This window comes from Caretta caretta, chromosome 2 (assembly GCF_965140235.1).
Source record: "Caretta caretta isolate rCarCar2 chromosome 2, rCarCar1.hap1, whole genome shotgun sequence".
NCBI lineage: Eukaryota > Metazoa > Chordata > Testudines > Cheloniidae > Caretta > Caretta caretta.
The window spans coordinates 241626419-241639418 of NC_134207.1; the positions used below are offsets into that span (position 1 = coordinate 241626419).

At 39.4% G+C, this 13000-nt stretch overlaps 1 protein-coding gene across 4 annotated transcripts in view; it reads right to left on the reverse strand.

Moving 5' to 3' along the window:
* Nucleotides 1–367: 367 nt before the first annotated feature.
* Nucleotides 368–13000, reverse strand: part of NRP1 (neuropilin 1) — a 142584-nt gene continuing 129951 nt past the window's right edge. For 2 of the 4 annotated variants that reach the window (XM_048837726.2, XM_048837724.2), the window contains exons 15-18: nucleotides 7806–8077; nucleotides 7220–7313; nucleotides 5273–5329; nucleotides 368–4040 (exon numbers count right to left, since the gene is read on the reverse strand). In XM_048837726.2, coding sequence (XP_048693683.1) covers nucleotides 3748–4040; nucleotides 5273–5329; nucleotides 7220–7313; nucleotides 7806–8077 — 716 coding nt within the window. In that variant the 3' untranslated portion in view covers nucleotides 368–3747. Of the gene's footprint in view, nucleotides 4041–5272; nucleotides 5330–7219; nucleotides 7314–7805; nucleotides 8081–13000 lie in introns of all 4 variants that reach the window. The other 2 variants (XM_048837725.2, XM_048837723.2) reach the window with 1 other exon arrangement.

Consider the following 13000-nt stretch of genomic DNA (forward strand, 5'->3'; position numbering starts at 1 on the left):
TGGGTAGGCCCGCTGATTTAAAAGGAATTCTGCCTTGTGTGTTTGGATCCACCTGCACAAAGCAGGCTGCAGGACCAAGGCCATAGACCTTAAGTGGTGCATATTCCCTGTGCTGGATTTCTGCAAAGGGGTGAATTTCACTCTCGTGAATAATGGTGGCAGCCTTGGGGTTCTTATGAGTTCAATTTCAGTTAATGCAGATTGAGTCTAGCAAAATATTGTGTCTCATCTTTTTATTCTAAGCAGTGACTTTCTCTTCTAGCAAATGAGACTCTATTACTATATTGTGCTTGTTACAAGATATTAAAAAGACAAGCTCTTTTAAAAACAATCCATCTAGGCATAATAAAAGGCATCAGATATGGGATATTTTATGAAAATGTTTAATTCAACTGTTTCTTTGGAATGTAGTAGTCATAGTTTGGAAATTTTAAGTTACAGTTCAGTTCTATGTGGTTTTTATGCTACTCAGTGACTGAGAATACAAATGTCATTTAAAGTTAAGGCTTCACTGTTCATTTGAAACAACAATTTACAAGTGTCATATTGTCATAGAAAATAAAAATTTCTGTAAAAAAAATTTGCACAAAATTTTATGATGGTACAAAACATGAAGGAATAATATACCAGTAAAATGAAATCATTTTACTACAGAAGATTTTTATAGTTTTTCAATAAAGAAAAAAAATATGTTATTTTACACTTTAAAATTATGAAACAATCTAAAACAATATAAACTGAACATTTTGTAACACTGCCTTTACAAATTAATAACTCTATAAACATATAATTTTTAAATATATTTATCAGTGCAAGATACTTTTTCAATGTAAAGTTGCAGTATCATTTTTCCTTTATTGAAGGGCAACTTTCATTCCAACACCTTCAGAGAAATCAAATCATCAGTGCTATATTCTTATTTTGATAATAAGGGCTGGATACCCAAGGGAGATGTATTCTTTTTTGTTTCTTAACAAGTTTTTCCATTCAGATTAGACCAAGACCAGGAGTTGATCCAAAATCCATTGAAATTACTGGAAAGACTTTGGATCAGGCCCCCCAAATTTGGATTTCTTTTATAAGGCAATACATGCATGTAGGTTAATGGAATGTACATTTTCTTATCTAAGGAAGAACAGACCCTAATGCAATTAAATTGCACTACTGTGATACAAGTGCAGTGAAAACAATTTTGAAAAACAATCTTCTTTGGGATAATTAACTAGCTGCCTTGATACCAATATGGTTAGATTACTGTATGAGTTGGACATGATGGATAAAAATCCTGGCCGCATTGGAATCAATGGGAGTTTTACCAGTGATTTGAATAAGGGCAGGATTTCATCCTAAGTCTCTACCTTTTGAAGGTTTTCTGTCTTTTTCTTATGTTCCTGAAGGAGTTCATAGTATTAGCAACTAATAGGTTTTTTTCTATTTTGTCTTATTGTAAAATAGTTAAACTTTCTCATCCCCACTGCCCTGTTACAAGGATACACGTGGATTTTCTGTAAGACTTTTTGGTCTATCATTAGGACTGGTTGAATAATATACCTGGAACCATTTATCTGATGAATATTGATTACATTTATCACTTAAATTATTCAGGGCTAGATTGAGGCCTACTTAGTCCTAGCCCTGCATAGAGATACTGCATAGCTGTCCTATGGAAGCAGCTCGGGGAAAGAACTATGCATCCTAAAAATCACAATTATTTCCCTGGTTCCACTTTGCTCCAAGGAGGAAGCAAATCACTGCAGTGCTTTACTGAGACTCACTTCCCCCAAAAACCTTTGTGTTGAAATAAATCCACTGGTTGGTATATTAGGGGCATGTGGTATCAAAGTTCTGCCCACTTCCATCCCTCTTGCCCCACTTCCCACACACTTGCTTGTGCAAGAGGCTGATTTCACACTTTCATCTGCAATGGTGATCAGCCAGGCCATGAAAGGGCTGTGGGGATAGTTCTCACAGACCCTTACTCCCCTACCTGGATACCAAAGGGCAGTGACAATCTTGCCCTCAGTAACTCATTTCTTCTTACCTTGTTGGACCAGCTGCATAAGTGGCTGAGTATTATTTGCTGAACAATTTATTTGACAAATTTGTCACATCAATCATCAAACACATTATTTGTGAATATTTGTTTACATTATTCAACCAGCTGTATCTATCCAAAAAGCTGAGGGTACAAAGAAGCAGTACACCCTATAAAGAGTGCTGCTTATTCACTTGTAGCCAATAGCCAAAAGGCCTGGACACCATTTGATATAACTTGGCCTAAATGTTCATGTTCTATGTACAGTGTGGGATCTTATTCTGTCATAGAACATGAGAAACCCTGATTAGCATGAATACATACACACTTCAAGGGGAGAATAGAACCAGGGGAGGGGAATGTTTCTTGTTTTGGAGGCAATCTTTCAATAAGGAAATTCTTAATAATTTTCACATCTGTAACTATCTATTAATAGGCATCTTGGATTGGGTACAATACATGTTTCACGACTAAGGAAAAAAGATACTGTCACTTTATGCTGTTAACAAGAAACCCAAAGTTCGACTTTGGAGGGTTACGAATTTTCCCTTATTTTTTTTAACACAAAGTCTAATAAAATCCTTTGCCATTACCAGCAAGTTAAAGCTGCAGTTTTCATTCCTTTACAATGGCATATGCTTATGCAATCTACTCAGAGAGAAAGAGAGAAAGAAAGAGAGAGTTTACATTTGAAAATACATTCTATATGAAAGAACAATAAAAGGGAATATTGCAGCTTTATACAAAAGGGTCAAGAGACATGAAATTGAAATACAGAAAGCAGAACAATCAAGCTAATTTGTCAAATATGATTAGCCCTTGCCTTTCCGAGGCTACTTTCTTACACTAAAATATACTTTCTTTTTAGTCAATGAGCCACCAGAATATGATTAAAGACAAGGGCTTTAACGGGAGGGAAACAGAGCTGTAGTTAATGTTAACACAATGAGAAGCAGTACAAACAAAAAGGCACTTGAGAGGACATACACTAGTCAGTGCCAAGGACTTTTTGTTTAGATTCTGGGCAGTACACTCGGTTGCCAGTTGTGTCTGATGATGGCACATATTCTTGTATGGAATTCACAAGCACGAAGTTTAGTACAACACTGAAAAACATCAATAAAATTTGACCGTATTGCTTCGTAAACAGAGCTGACACACTATATCAGTACTGATGCTACAGTACTTTTCAAAAACACCCTAATCCTTTTTTGCCTATGCACAACACGAGCAATTATACACAAAATACAGGTGCAGGAGTCCACTAAATTGCCATTACTCCAATATTTTCTGGGCACTGAGCTACAGACAGCATGTCCATCAAAAGGACCCCACTGAATACACTTTGTGACAGCATCTCGGATTTTGCACAATAAAAATAAAACTATCCATAAAAGAAAACCAAGAGAGAAGGAGAAAAAGAAAGACAAAATGAACTATAAGTCAATCATACTTGGTCTCAACACCAGCATTAGATTATTCCAAATAAAACCAACAGGAAAAGCAGACTGTACATGATTCAGATTGTTAACACAGATTGTTGTCCATGTTTATCAGTTATACTCATTGAAGCTCCTGAGAAAAGCTTGGCTCAGCGTTATCAACGCACTTTTCAGCCTATACAGTAAAAGAAGATGGACAGTTCCCCAGCACAATCACGATATGTCCTTCCATTCCAATTCTCTTGAAACTTCTTTAGTTGCTTTTTACTTTCATGCTTCCGAATAAGAATTCTGTGTGTTTAGTTTATCTTTTTTCAATTTTACACCATCCACAAGTTCAAAATTGTAATTCTCCAGTGCAGATAAGTTCCTGTCTGACATTCCATTGTGCCAACAGGCACAGTACAGGACAACTCCACAGATGGCTCCTAGAAGCACCCCAAGTGCACTCATGGCTATAATAGTAATAAGAATGGGGTCTAGGGTCTTCAGCACATTGCCTTGCTTTCTGGCGACATTATCATTGTAGTGGTCTTCATGCTCACGATTCTGAGGAGTAAACCCTGAAATGGAATAATAATTGCAGCATTCACAGGACTGAGTATAAGAATGAGTATATGCAACTCAGGCTAAGAATGCACTGGTTTCTTTGGGAATGGAGGTGAGGTTTGGAGGAAGAATGTCTAGATTTTGACAAAAATTGATGCATCGTTTGAAAACACAATTTCTTTAGCGCAATAATTTATAGGTAAAAACTACAGTATGGCCCAGATACTAGTTCAAGCTTGACTCTTATCTCTGAATTTGCTGTGGCTCATTTAGGGTATTATTCTTCTGCCTCAGAATTTGAGCGAGGCAGTGGGAGTCACTGGTATCAGGTGTCAAGAAGGTAGTGTTCACCTGAGGCCCTTTGCCAGTATTCTATCATTTTATTAAATGTGACTACTTTGGCTTCCAGAGATCAGAATCAGGCCCTGAGACAGGTACAGGGGAAAAAGCACTTTACAGATGAACTTGTTCTACCTCCTTATGTAAAATATTCAGTTGATGGCACAATGACTTCCCCCATCTCTATCTGGATTTATTACAGAGATATGATGAGGCTATAAAACCTGCTAACTTTACAGTAAAAACTGAAAGCGTTCTCTGGGTTAATCTTGCTTCCATTCAGTCAATAGTAACATTTCTATTAAATTCAGTGGAAGCAGGATTAGCCTCTTTGACGGCAAACTATGAACATATTGGGGCTATTTTTTTATCAGGTTAATGTGACAATTATGATACCTTTAATGAATATGTTGAGTGATCGATATATTTAGAACTATGATTATTACTGCTGGAGAAAACTGCACTGCTTTGGTTGATTGGTCATAAAGTTACATTTTCAGTGCACTGAGAGAAATTATTAGCCAAGAGAGTTTTGAGCGTAATTACCTGGGTATGACATGAACATACATTATACTATTTCCTTCAGCACTAAAGATCACTTACAGACAAAAAAATTCTAACCAGGTTTGCATTATATGGTGAGCTTTAGAATGAGTAGCTTTATGCTACTGTTCTTTACAATCTGATGGACTTTTATTATTTATACCTACTTAAAACCTCTTTAAATATATTAGATATATTTTATATTTTGCAAAATATAAATGGCATCTACAGATAAATCATAAATATTCAATACTGTATATCATTATATAATTTTATTTAGTAAATGGGATGATAATAAATACTCAAATTCACATGAAAATGCGCCTTTTAATTTATTCTATTTTAACAACAAGACCATTTTTACCTGTTTGATTAATTTCTGGGTCGTCTTCGTCTATTTCATTTTCCACATCAGTTGATTCTAATGAAGCAAAGAGAAATGACATTGATTATTAGGGTTACAAACACTGATTGACGATCATGCTGGCAATAATGGTATTGCAGATTTTTCTGTGTCAGAGCATCATTATGTCAGCTTGACAGAGCTGTTCATTACGTTGGAGCTTTGAAAATTAACAGAGAAAAAAGAAAGGTTTAAAAACTCCCCTCCGCCCAATCTTGGCACAGTTTTAGCGTTATCAGCAGGGGTTTTCCATGTCTGGGAAAGAGAAATCAGAATGAGAAATTAGCATCTCATTCATTCTATTTACAATTTTGGTGTCCAATCCTGTAACCCTTAATCAGAGAAGTAGTAATAACAAGAGCAGTACCACTGACTGCAATGGGACTACTTGTGTAAGTAAGAGTTGCAGGATCAGGCTCTTGATTGGAACTCAAAGGTCCAAATCCCTTGACCAGCATCCAGCCTGAGTAACTCAACTGGGGGGAGGGGGTGTAAGTAGGGAATTATCCTCCCCAACACAGCCAACTATGTGGGACAGGAGATGCTCTATAGGTTGGCTTATGGTCTTAATGTCCTGCTTAACATGGGGGAGGTTGCTGGAGGAACTGGATTATCCTAAACAACCAGTGTATGACAGCATGCAGGGTGCCCCCACACAGCTGGATTCCACACTACGTAGGGAGTGGGTAGTTTCTTCAAATCCTGCCCCATCCTCCTGCAGAGAAGCCACAGTGGATTTACTGCATGTATGTGCAACATGCTGGCTGAGTTTTGTCCCCTGCTAGTGGACAAAGAGGATAAGAGTTTACTGTAGGTGATGGTGTTAGCCAAATGACAGAAACTGGGGCTGAAGGTCTTGGATTCTATTCCCCATCCCCTATGGTAGAATCATTACATAAGACACTTAAAGACAACAGGGTGGTGGCAGGACTTTACTCTTGGTGTACAGCTGGGATTGCTGCCAGAGTAACTGCAGTATGCTCTACCCATAGAGTTATTATGGAGTAACTAGAGACTGATCAGGAATTAAAGGTCTGAACTGCCCAGATGCTCCCAGATATAAATATCCATCTTTCCCACTGAGAGACTGAATGTACCATGTTCTTAAAACACTCAATGTTCCACACATCTAGAAGGTGGTAGTTAGGGGAATCAGGTCACAACCAATGCTGAATTACAGATTTAGCGGATGAAAGGAACATGGCAGATGTGATCTATCTGGGTTTTCATAAAGCATGTGATACAGTGCTTTGCAAAATCCTATCATAAATATTAATTCATATTGGCAGAGATAAGAACATTTAGTGTGTGTTTTGAAAACTGACTAAAATACTGTAAATAAATGGTAATGATAAATGCATTAAGCTTTGGGGAAGGTGATTAGTGGGGCTGGGCTGGGATCACTGCGAGGATCAGTCTGATACAATATAGCCACTAATGATCTATAAGAGGGAGTAAGTAGCATGTTCACAAAATTCACTGATTAACTAAATTGGTTGAAATTCTGAAAATCAATTAGAACAAAGAAAGATACGAAGGGACTTAAACAGATTAGCAACATGATGATCTAAAAGGTCTTTTAATTTCTGTCTTCTGTAATTATATGGTTGCCTCATCTTGGAATGCTATCCGCAGTTAGGGGTTGGTATTTCAGAATTATTTCATCCAAGATGGTGGCATGCGCCATTTTGGCCCTGATCCTGCAGTCCTTGACTTTATTGGGAGTTTTGCCTGAGTAAAGGCTGAAGCAGTAGGCCACACCATGACCTTGTTCAGAGTGCAAAACTCTCACTATAATCAATAAATCAATCCATTGCATGATATAGCCCTTAGCAAAACAAAAGCTATCAGAGCAGGATGAATAGTGTTCTGGATGAGACTTTTGTGGTTTCTTCCAGTCATACTTACTTTGGCAATCCTCTTGTGCTATGTGGTTGTCAATATTAATGTCATCTACAGCAATTCCTCCATGTCCTTTTCCAATTTCTCCCTCGACAACCACCTGGCAAAATTAGATAATTTTACATTGGCTTTAGTGTTAATGCCCAATAACTGTGTTCAGGAATTCTCAAACAGTTCTTTAAAAAAGCATCCAGCTTAAGTTCACATGATGTTACATGTACATGCACTTTGCTTGGTTTTGGTCAATATTTGTTGCATAACAATATTGCATTATGTAATTTCACACCTTTTCTAAAGACTTTTAAATTGAGAACAATAGATGTAGTAAGGTTGAAACTTTATCAAGGTGACAAATGGTTGGTAAAGCAGTTCAACTAGCCTTCTGCAACAAACTGCTTGTATTCCTGTCATCTAGAACCCCATGAAATATGCCACTGCTGTTATTGTCATGGCGATAACATCCCACATGCAGCTACAATATTGTCTACAAAAATTGTTCCTTGACATTTTCTACCATCTCATATGAAATATAGCCGGCACAATCTCTCAGACCTTGACTCTGTTGCCCCAGAACAAATCCAACCAATCTTACCTGATAATGTTTCACAGACTTGTGAAGAAGGACACGTCCTTCTTTCCAACAGTTCCCCTGATGTCCACTCAGTGTCCACAGAACCTGATCATATTCATCTGGCTTCTGGTATCTCAGTTTGATCTTCAAGGTGCCAACATGGGGCCCAGACATATGATACCAGAAAGTCATGCAGTGTGCAGAGTTCTGAGAGTAAATCACAGGGCTTAGCAGCCGTGCAACCTTGCCTTTCTGGTTTTCATCAGCTTGTGAGTAAATGAAATTGCCATCTCCTGCTGTCACAATAATAGTGTGTTAGAAACAGTGACCAAGTTTCATTTTTTGTTAGTCTAACAGACCAAAATATTCCAAATCACTCTATCCTCTTCCAGATTTATCTGTCAAGAGTCACACTGTTAAGGTAGGTGGAGTATTTACCTAGGGAATTTTTAAAAATGATACATTAGCAATAACTTCTTTTGGTTGTAAATCACAGCTAATGACTTTCTGTAATTCACCATGATCATGTATAAGTCTGATAGCGAACTGAACTGTAGCATCATGGTTGATGTTCACTGCTAAGGCATGCAGAGGTCATTCACAGTTGCCCAGGAAAGGAGACTAAAACATGCTCATTACAATGAGTGTTCTGTTTTTCAGTGTATGCCTACTGACAAGAGACATCTATGTTGCACCAGTCTAGATATAAATACACCTTGGCTTGCCCTACAATTATTGTGTGAAGGACTATTTTAACTCTGTTTTCAAACAGAGCAGTGCAGTGTGCAGTGTTTATATTTTTTAGGAAGGAATGAACATAGAAGTATAAAACCATTTTGAATAGCCATGGTTAGACAGGAACTGAAATACAAACATTGCTGCAGAAGTGATTTCTATGTAAAGCTGAACCACAAAATAAATAATGGCTGGACAAATTAATCTCTGGAATTACTCGATTGATTTCAGGGATGCATTTTGATTCAATATATTTGTGCGAAATACTCTCCCAAAACACCAAGAATGTGCTGGGATTTCCAAAGCGTGCAAGTGAGTTAGGTGTCCTGGGATTTGGGTGCCTAACTCCCTTAGGCTCCTTCAGGAATCCCATCTTTAATGACTTTAAGTGAGAAGAATGTGGAAATTTTGTTCAGTTTGGGTAACAAAATTACACCAGTATGTTTCTCATAATGTCCATCCAACAAAGGATTATATTTAATTTCCATCCAACTAAGATTAGTTTATAGTTCATATACAGTACAGTTATAAGACAAAAAGAAAAGGAGTACTTGTGGCACCTTAGAGACTAACCAATTTATTTGAGCATAAGCTTTCATGAGCTACAGCTCACTTCATCGGATGCATTCAGTGGAAAATACAGGGGGGAGATTTATATACACAGAGAAAGTGAAAAATGGGTGTTATCATACACACTGTATCATACACACATTGTAGGGAGAATGGTCACTTTGGATGAGCTATTACCAGCAGGATAGTGAGTTTGTGTGTGTGGTTTTTGGGAGGGGGATGAGGGGGTGAGAGAACCTGGATTTGTGCAGGAAATGGCCCAACTTGATTATCATGCACATTGTGTAAAAAGTTGTCACTTTGGATGGGCTATCACCAGCAGGAGAGTGAATTTGTGTGGGGGGGTGTAGGGGGAGAAAACCTGGATTTGTGCTGGAAATGGCCCAACCTGATGATCACTTTAGATAAGCTATTACCAGCAGGACAGTGGGGTGGGAGGAGGTATTGTTTCATATTCTCTGTGTATATATAAAGTCTGCTGCAGTTTCCACGGTATGCATCCGATGAAGTGAGCTGTAGCTCACGAAAGCTCATGCTCAAATAAATTGGTTAGTCTCTAAGGTGCCACAAGTCCTCCTTTTCTTTTTGCAAATACAGACTAACACGGCTGTTACTCTGAAACCTGTAAGGAGAGTGATCACTTAAGATGAGCTAATACCAGCAGGAGAGCAGGGGGAGGGGTGAAGAAAAGCTTTTGTAGTGATAATCAAGGTGGGCCATTTCCAGCAGTTGACAAGAACGTCTGAGGAACAGTGTGTGTGTGTGTGTGTGGGAATAAACATGGGGAAATAGTTTTACTTTGTGTAATGACCCATCCACTCCCAGTCTCTATTCAAGCCTAAGTTAATTGTATCCAGTTTGCAAATTAATTCCAATTCAGCAGTCTCTCGTTGGAGTCTGTTTTTGAAGTCTTTTTGTTGTAATATTGCGACTTTTAGGTCTGTAATCGAGTGACCAGAGAGATTGAAGTGTTCTCCGACTGGTTTATGAATGTTATAATTCTTGACATCTAATTTGCGTCCATTTATTCTTTTATGTAGAGACTGTTCAGTTTGACCAATGTACATGGCAGAGGGGCATTGCTGGCACATGATGGCATATATCACATTGGTAGATGTGCAGGTGAATGAGCCTCTGATAGTGTGGCTGATGTGATTAGGCCCTATGATGGTGTCCCTTGAATAGATATGTGGACACAGTTGGCAACGGGCTTTGTTGCAAGGATAGGTTCCTGGGTTAGTGGTTCTGTTGTGTGGTATGTGGTTGCTGGTGAGTATTTGCTTCAAGTTGGGGGGCTGTCTGTAAGCAAGGACTGGCCTGTCTCCCAAGATCTGTGAGAGTGATGGGTCATCCTTCAGGATAGGTTGTAGATCCTTGATGATGCATTAGAGAGGTTTTAGTTGGAGGCTGAAGGTGATGGCTAGTGGCGTTCTGTTATTTTCTTTGTTGGGCCTGTCCTGTAGTATGTGACTTCTGGGTACTCTTCTGGCTCTGTCAATCTGTTTCTTCACTTCAGCAGGTGAGTACTGTAGTTGTAAGAATGCTTGATAGAGATCTTGTTTGTCTCTGTCTGAGGGGTTGGAGCAAATGCGGTTGTATCGCAGAGCTTGGCTGTAGACAATGGATCGTGTGGTGTGATCTGGGTGAAAGCTGGAGGCATGTAGGTAGGAATAGCGGTCAGTAGGTTTCCGGTATAGGGTGGTGTTTATGTGACCATCGCTTATTAACACCGTAGTGTCCAGGAAGTGGATCTCTTGTGTGGACTGGTCCAGGCTGAGGTTGATGGTGGGATGGAAATTGTTGAAATCATGGTGGAATTCCTCAAGAGCTTCTTTCCCATGGGTCCAGACGATGAAGATGTCATCAATATAGCGCAAGTAGAGTAGGGGCGTTAGGGGACGAGAGCTGAGGAAGTGATGTTCTAAGTCAGCCATAAAAATGTTGGCATACTGTGGGGCCATGCGGGTACCCATAGCAGTGCCGCTGATTTGAAGGTATACATTGTCCCCAAATGTGAAATAGTTATGGGTGAGGACAAAGTGATATATGCCATCATGTGCCACCAATGCCCCTCTGCCATGTACATTGGTCAAACTGAACAGTCTCTACATGAAAGAATAAATGGACACAAATCAGATGTCAAGAATTATAACATTCACAAACCAGTTGGAGAACACTTCAATCTCTCTGGTCACTCGATTACAGACCTAAAAGTCGCAATATTACAACAAAAAGACTTCAAAAACAGACTCCAACGAGAGACTGCTGAATTGGAATTAATTTGCAAACTGGATACAATTAACTTAGGCTTGAATAGAGACTGGGAGTGGATGGGTCATTACACAAAGTAAAACTATTTCCCCATGTTTATTCCTCCCCCCACCCCCACTCTTCCTCAGACGTTCTTGTCAACTGCTGGAAATGGCCCACCTTGATTATCACTACAAAAGCTTTTCTTCACCCCTCCCCCCGCTCTCCTGCTGGTATTAGCTCATCTTAAGTGATCACTCTCCTTATAGTGTGTATGATAACACCCATTTTTCATGTTCTCTGTGTATATAAATCTCCCCACTGTTTTTTCCACTGAATGCATCCGATGAAGTGAGCTGTAGCTCACGAAAGCTTATGCTCAAATAAATTGGTTAGTCTCTAAGGTGCCACAAGTTCTCCTTTTCTTTTTGCGAATACAGACTAACACGGCTGCTACTCTGAAACCAGTTATAAGACAAGACCTTATGCTAGTGTAAATCAGAAAATCTCTATGGAAGTCAGTGCAGCTATGTCCATTTACACCAACCAAGGATCTGGTCCATAATCCTTAAAACTCTACAATAGATTTCTACAAACATCTCAGATGGCAGGACATAAGACTTATCCCGAGATCACGTAACAATGCATTGTGATTGCAGATGTATTTCTGCATATGAAGCAATGCAAATGGCATTAGAACTAAGTAATTTTGAATGTAGGAGGGAGAAAAGGAACAATAAAGGTATATAACACCTGAATTCTAAATTAGGTAATATCTGTCCACGCACACATCCAGTGTTTAAACAAAAGAAAAGAAAAAAAGCAAGGGTTGTATGTAACATAAGGCTATGGAAGAACAAGGCTATATTTTCAGGATTGGTGTTTATTTCTGTACAGTGTAGTGATATTAATACCCTAAAGCAGTGCTACTCAAAGTGATGGTCCGCGGACCAGTGCTGGTCCGCGAGCCATCAGCTGCCGGTCTGCGCGCACATTGGAAAAAAAAATTGCCGGTCCCCCACATCAGATAGCTTGAGTAGCACTGCCCTAAAGTACCTTTAGAACAACGTTCATTTGAGTGTTTTGTTGAGGTGTTGTAATGTGTTCCAAACTGGGCCAATGGGGGCTGACCAGCCATGCCACTCTGGGAAGTATGCGAGGGAGGAGACAGTAAAAGCTGAAGGAAGAAAGAAGAGAGGAGTGGGAGCCAGGAGCTAAAGGCAGTAGAGGTGAGAAAACTGGCCTCTCTAATGTGAAATGGGGGTGTTTCTGCTTTATTAGACTAATCATTGTTCAGTCAGATACCCAGTCCAAAGGGGATGCAGGGTAGATCAAGGTTTGGAAGAGCTCTGCACAGGAGCCAGGATGAAAATCATGTGATTTTCAGTTTTACTGCAATAAAGTTCTGTTCAGCTTCTCAGGCAAGGGTTTCTGTGCCTGAATGTTCCTCCCAGCCCTCCATTCTGTTCAGACTGCAACATATACATGTGCAAGTGTGCCTACAGGGTGGTGATAGGGAAATCCGAGGGGCGGGGGGAGAAGGGAAATGACTGAAGAGTTAGGCTGACTGACCAGGTTGGGAAGAAGTCAGTCCAAATATAACCATGTGGAGGCCTCATACCACATGTGTATGCTGAAGTCATGTGAGGCAGGCCTTGCAG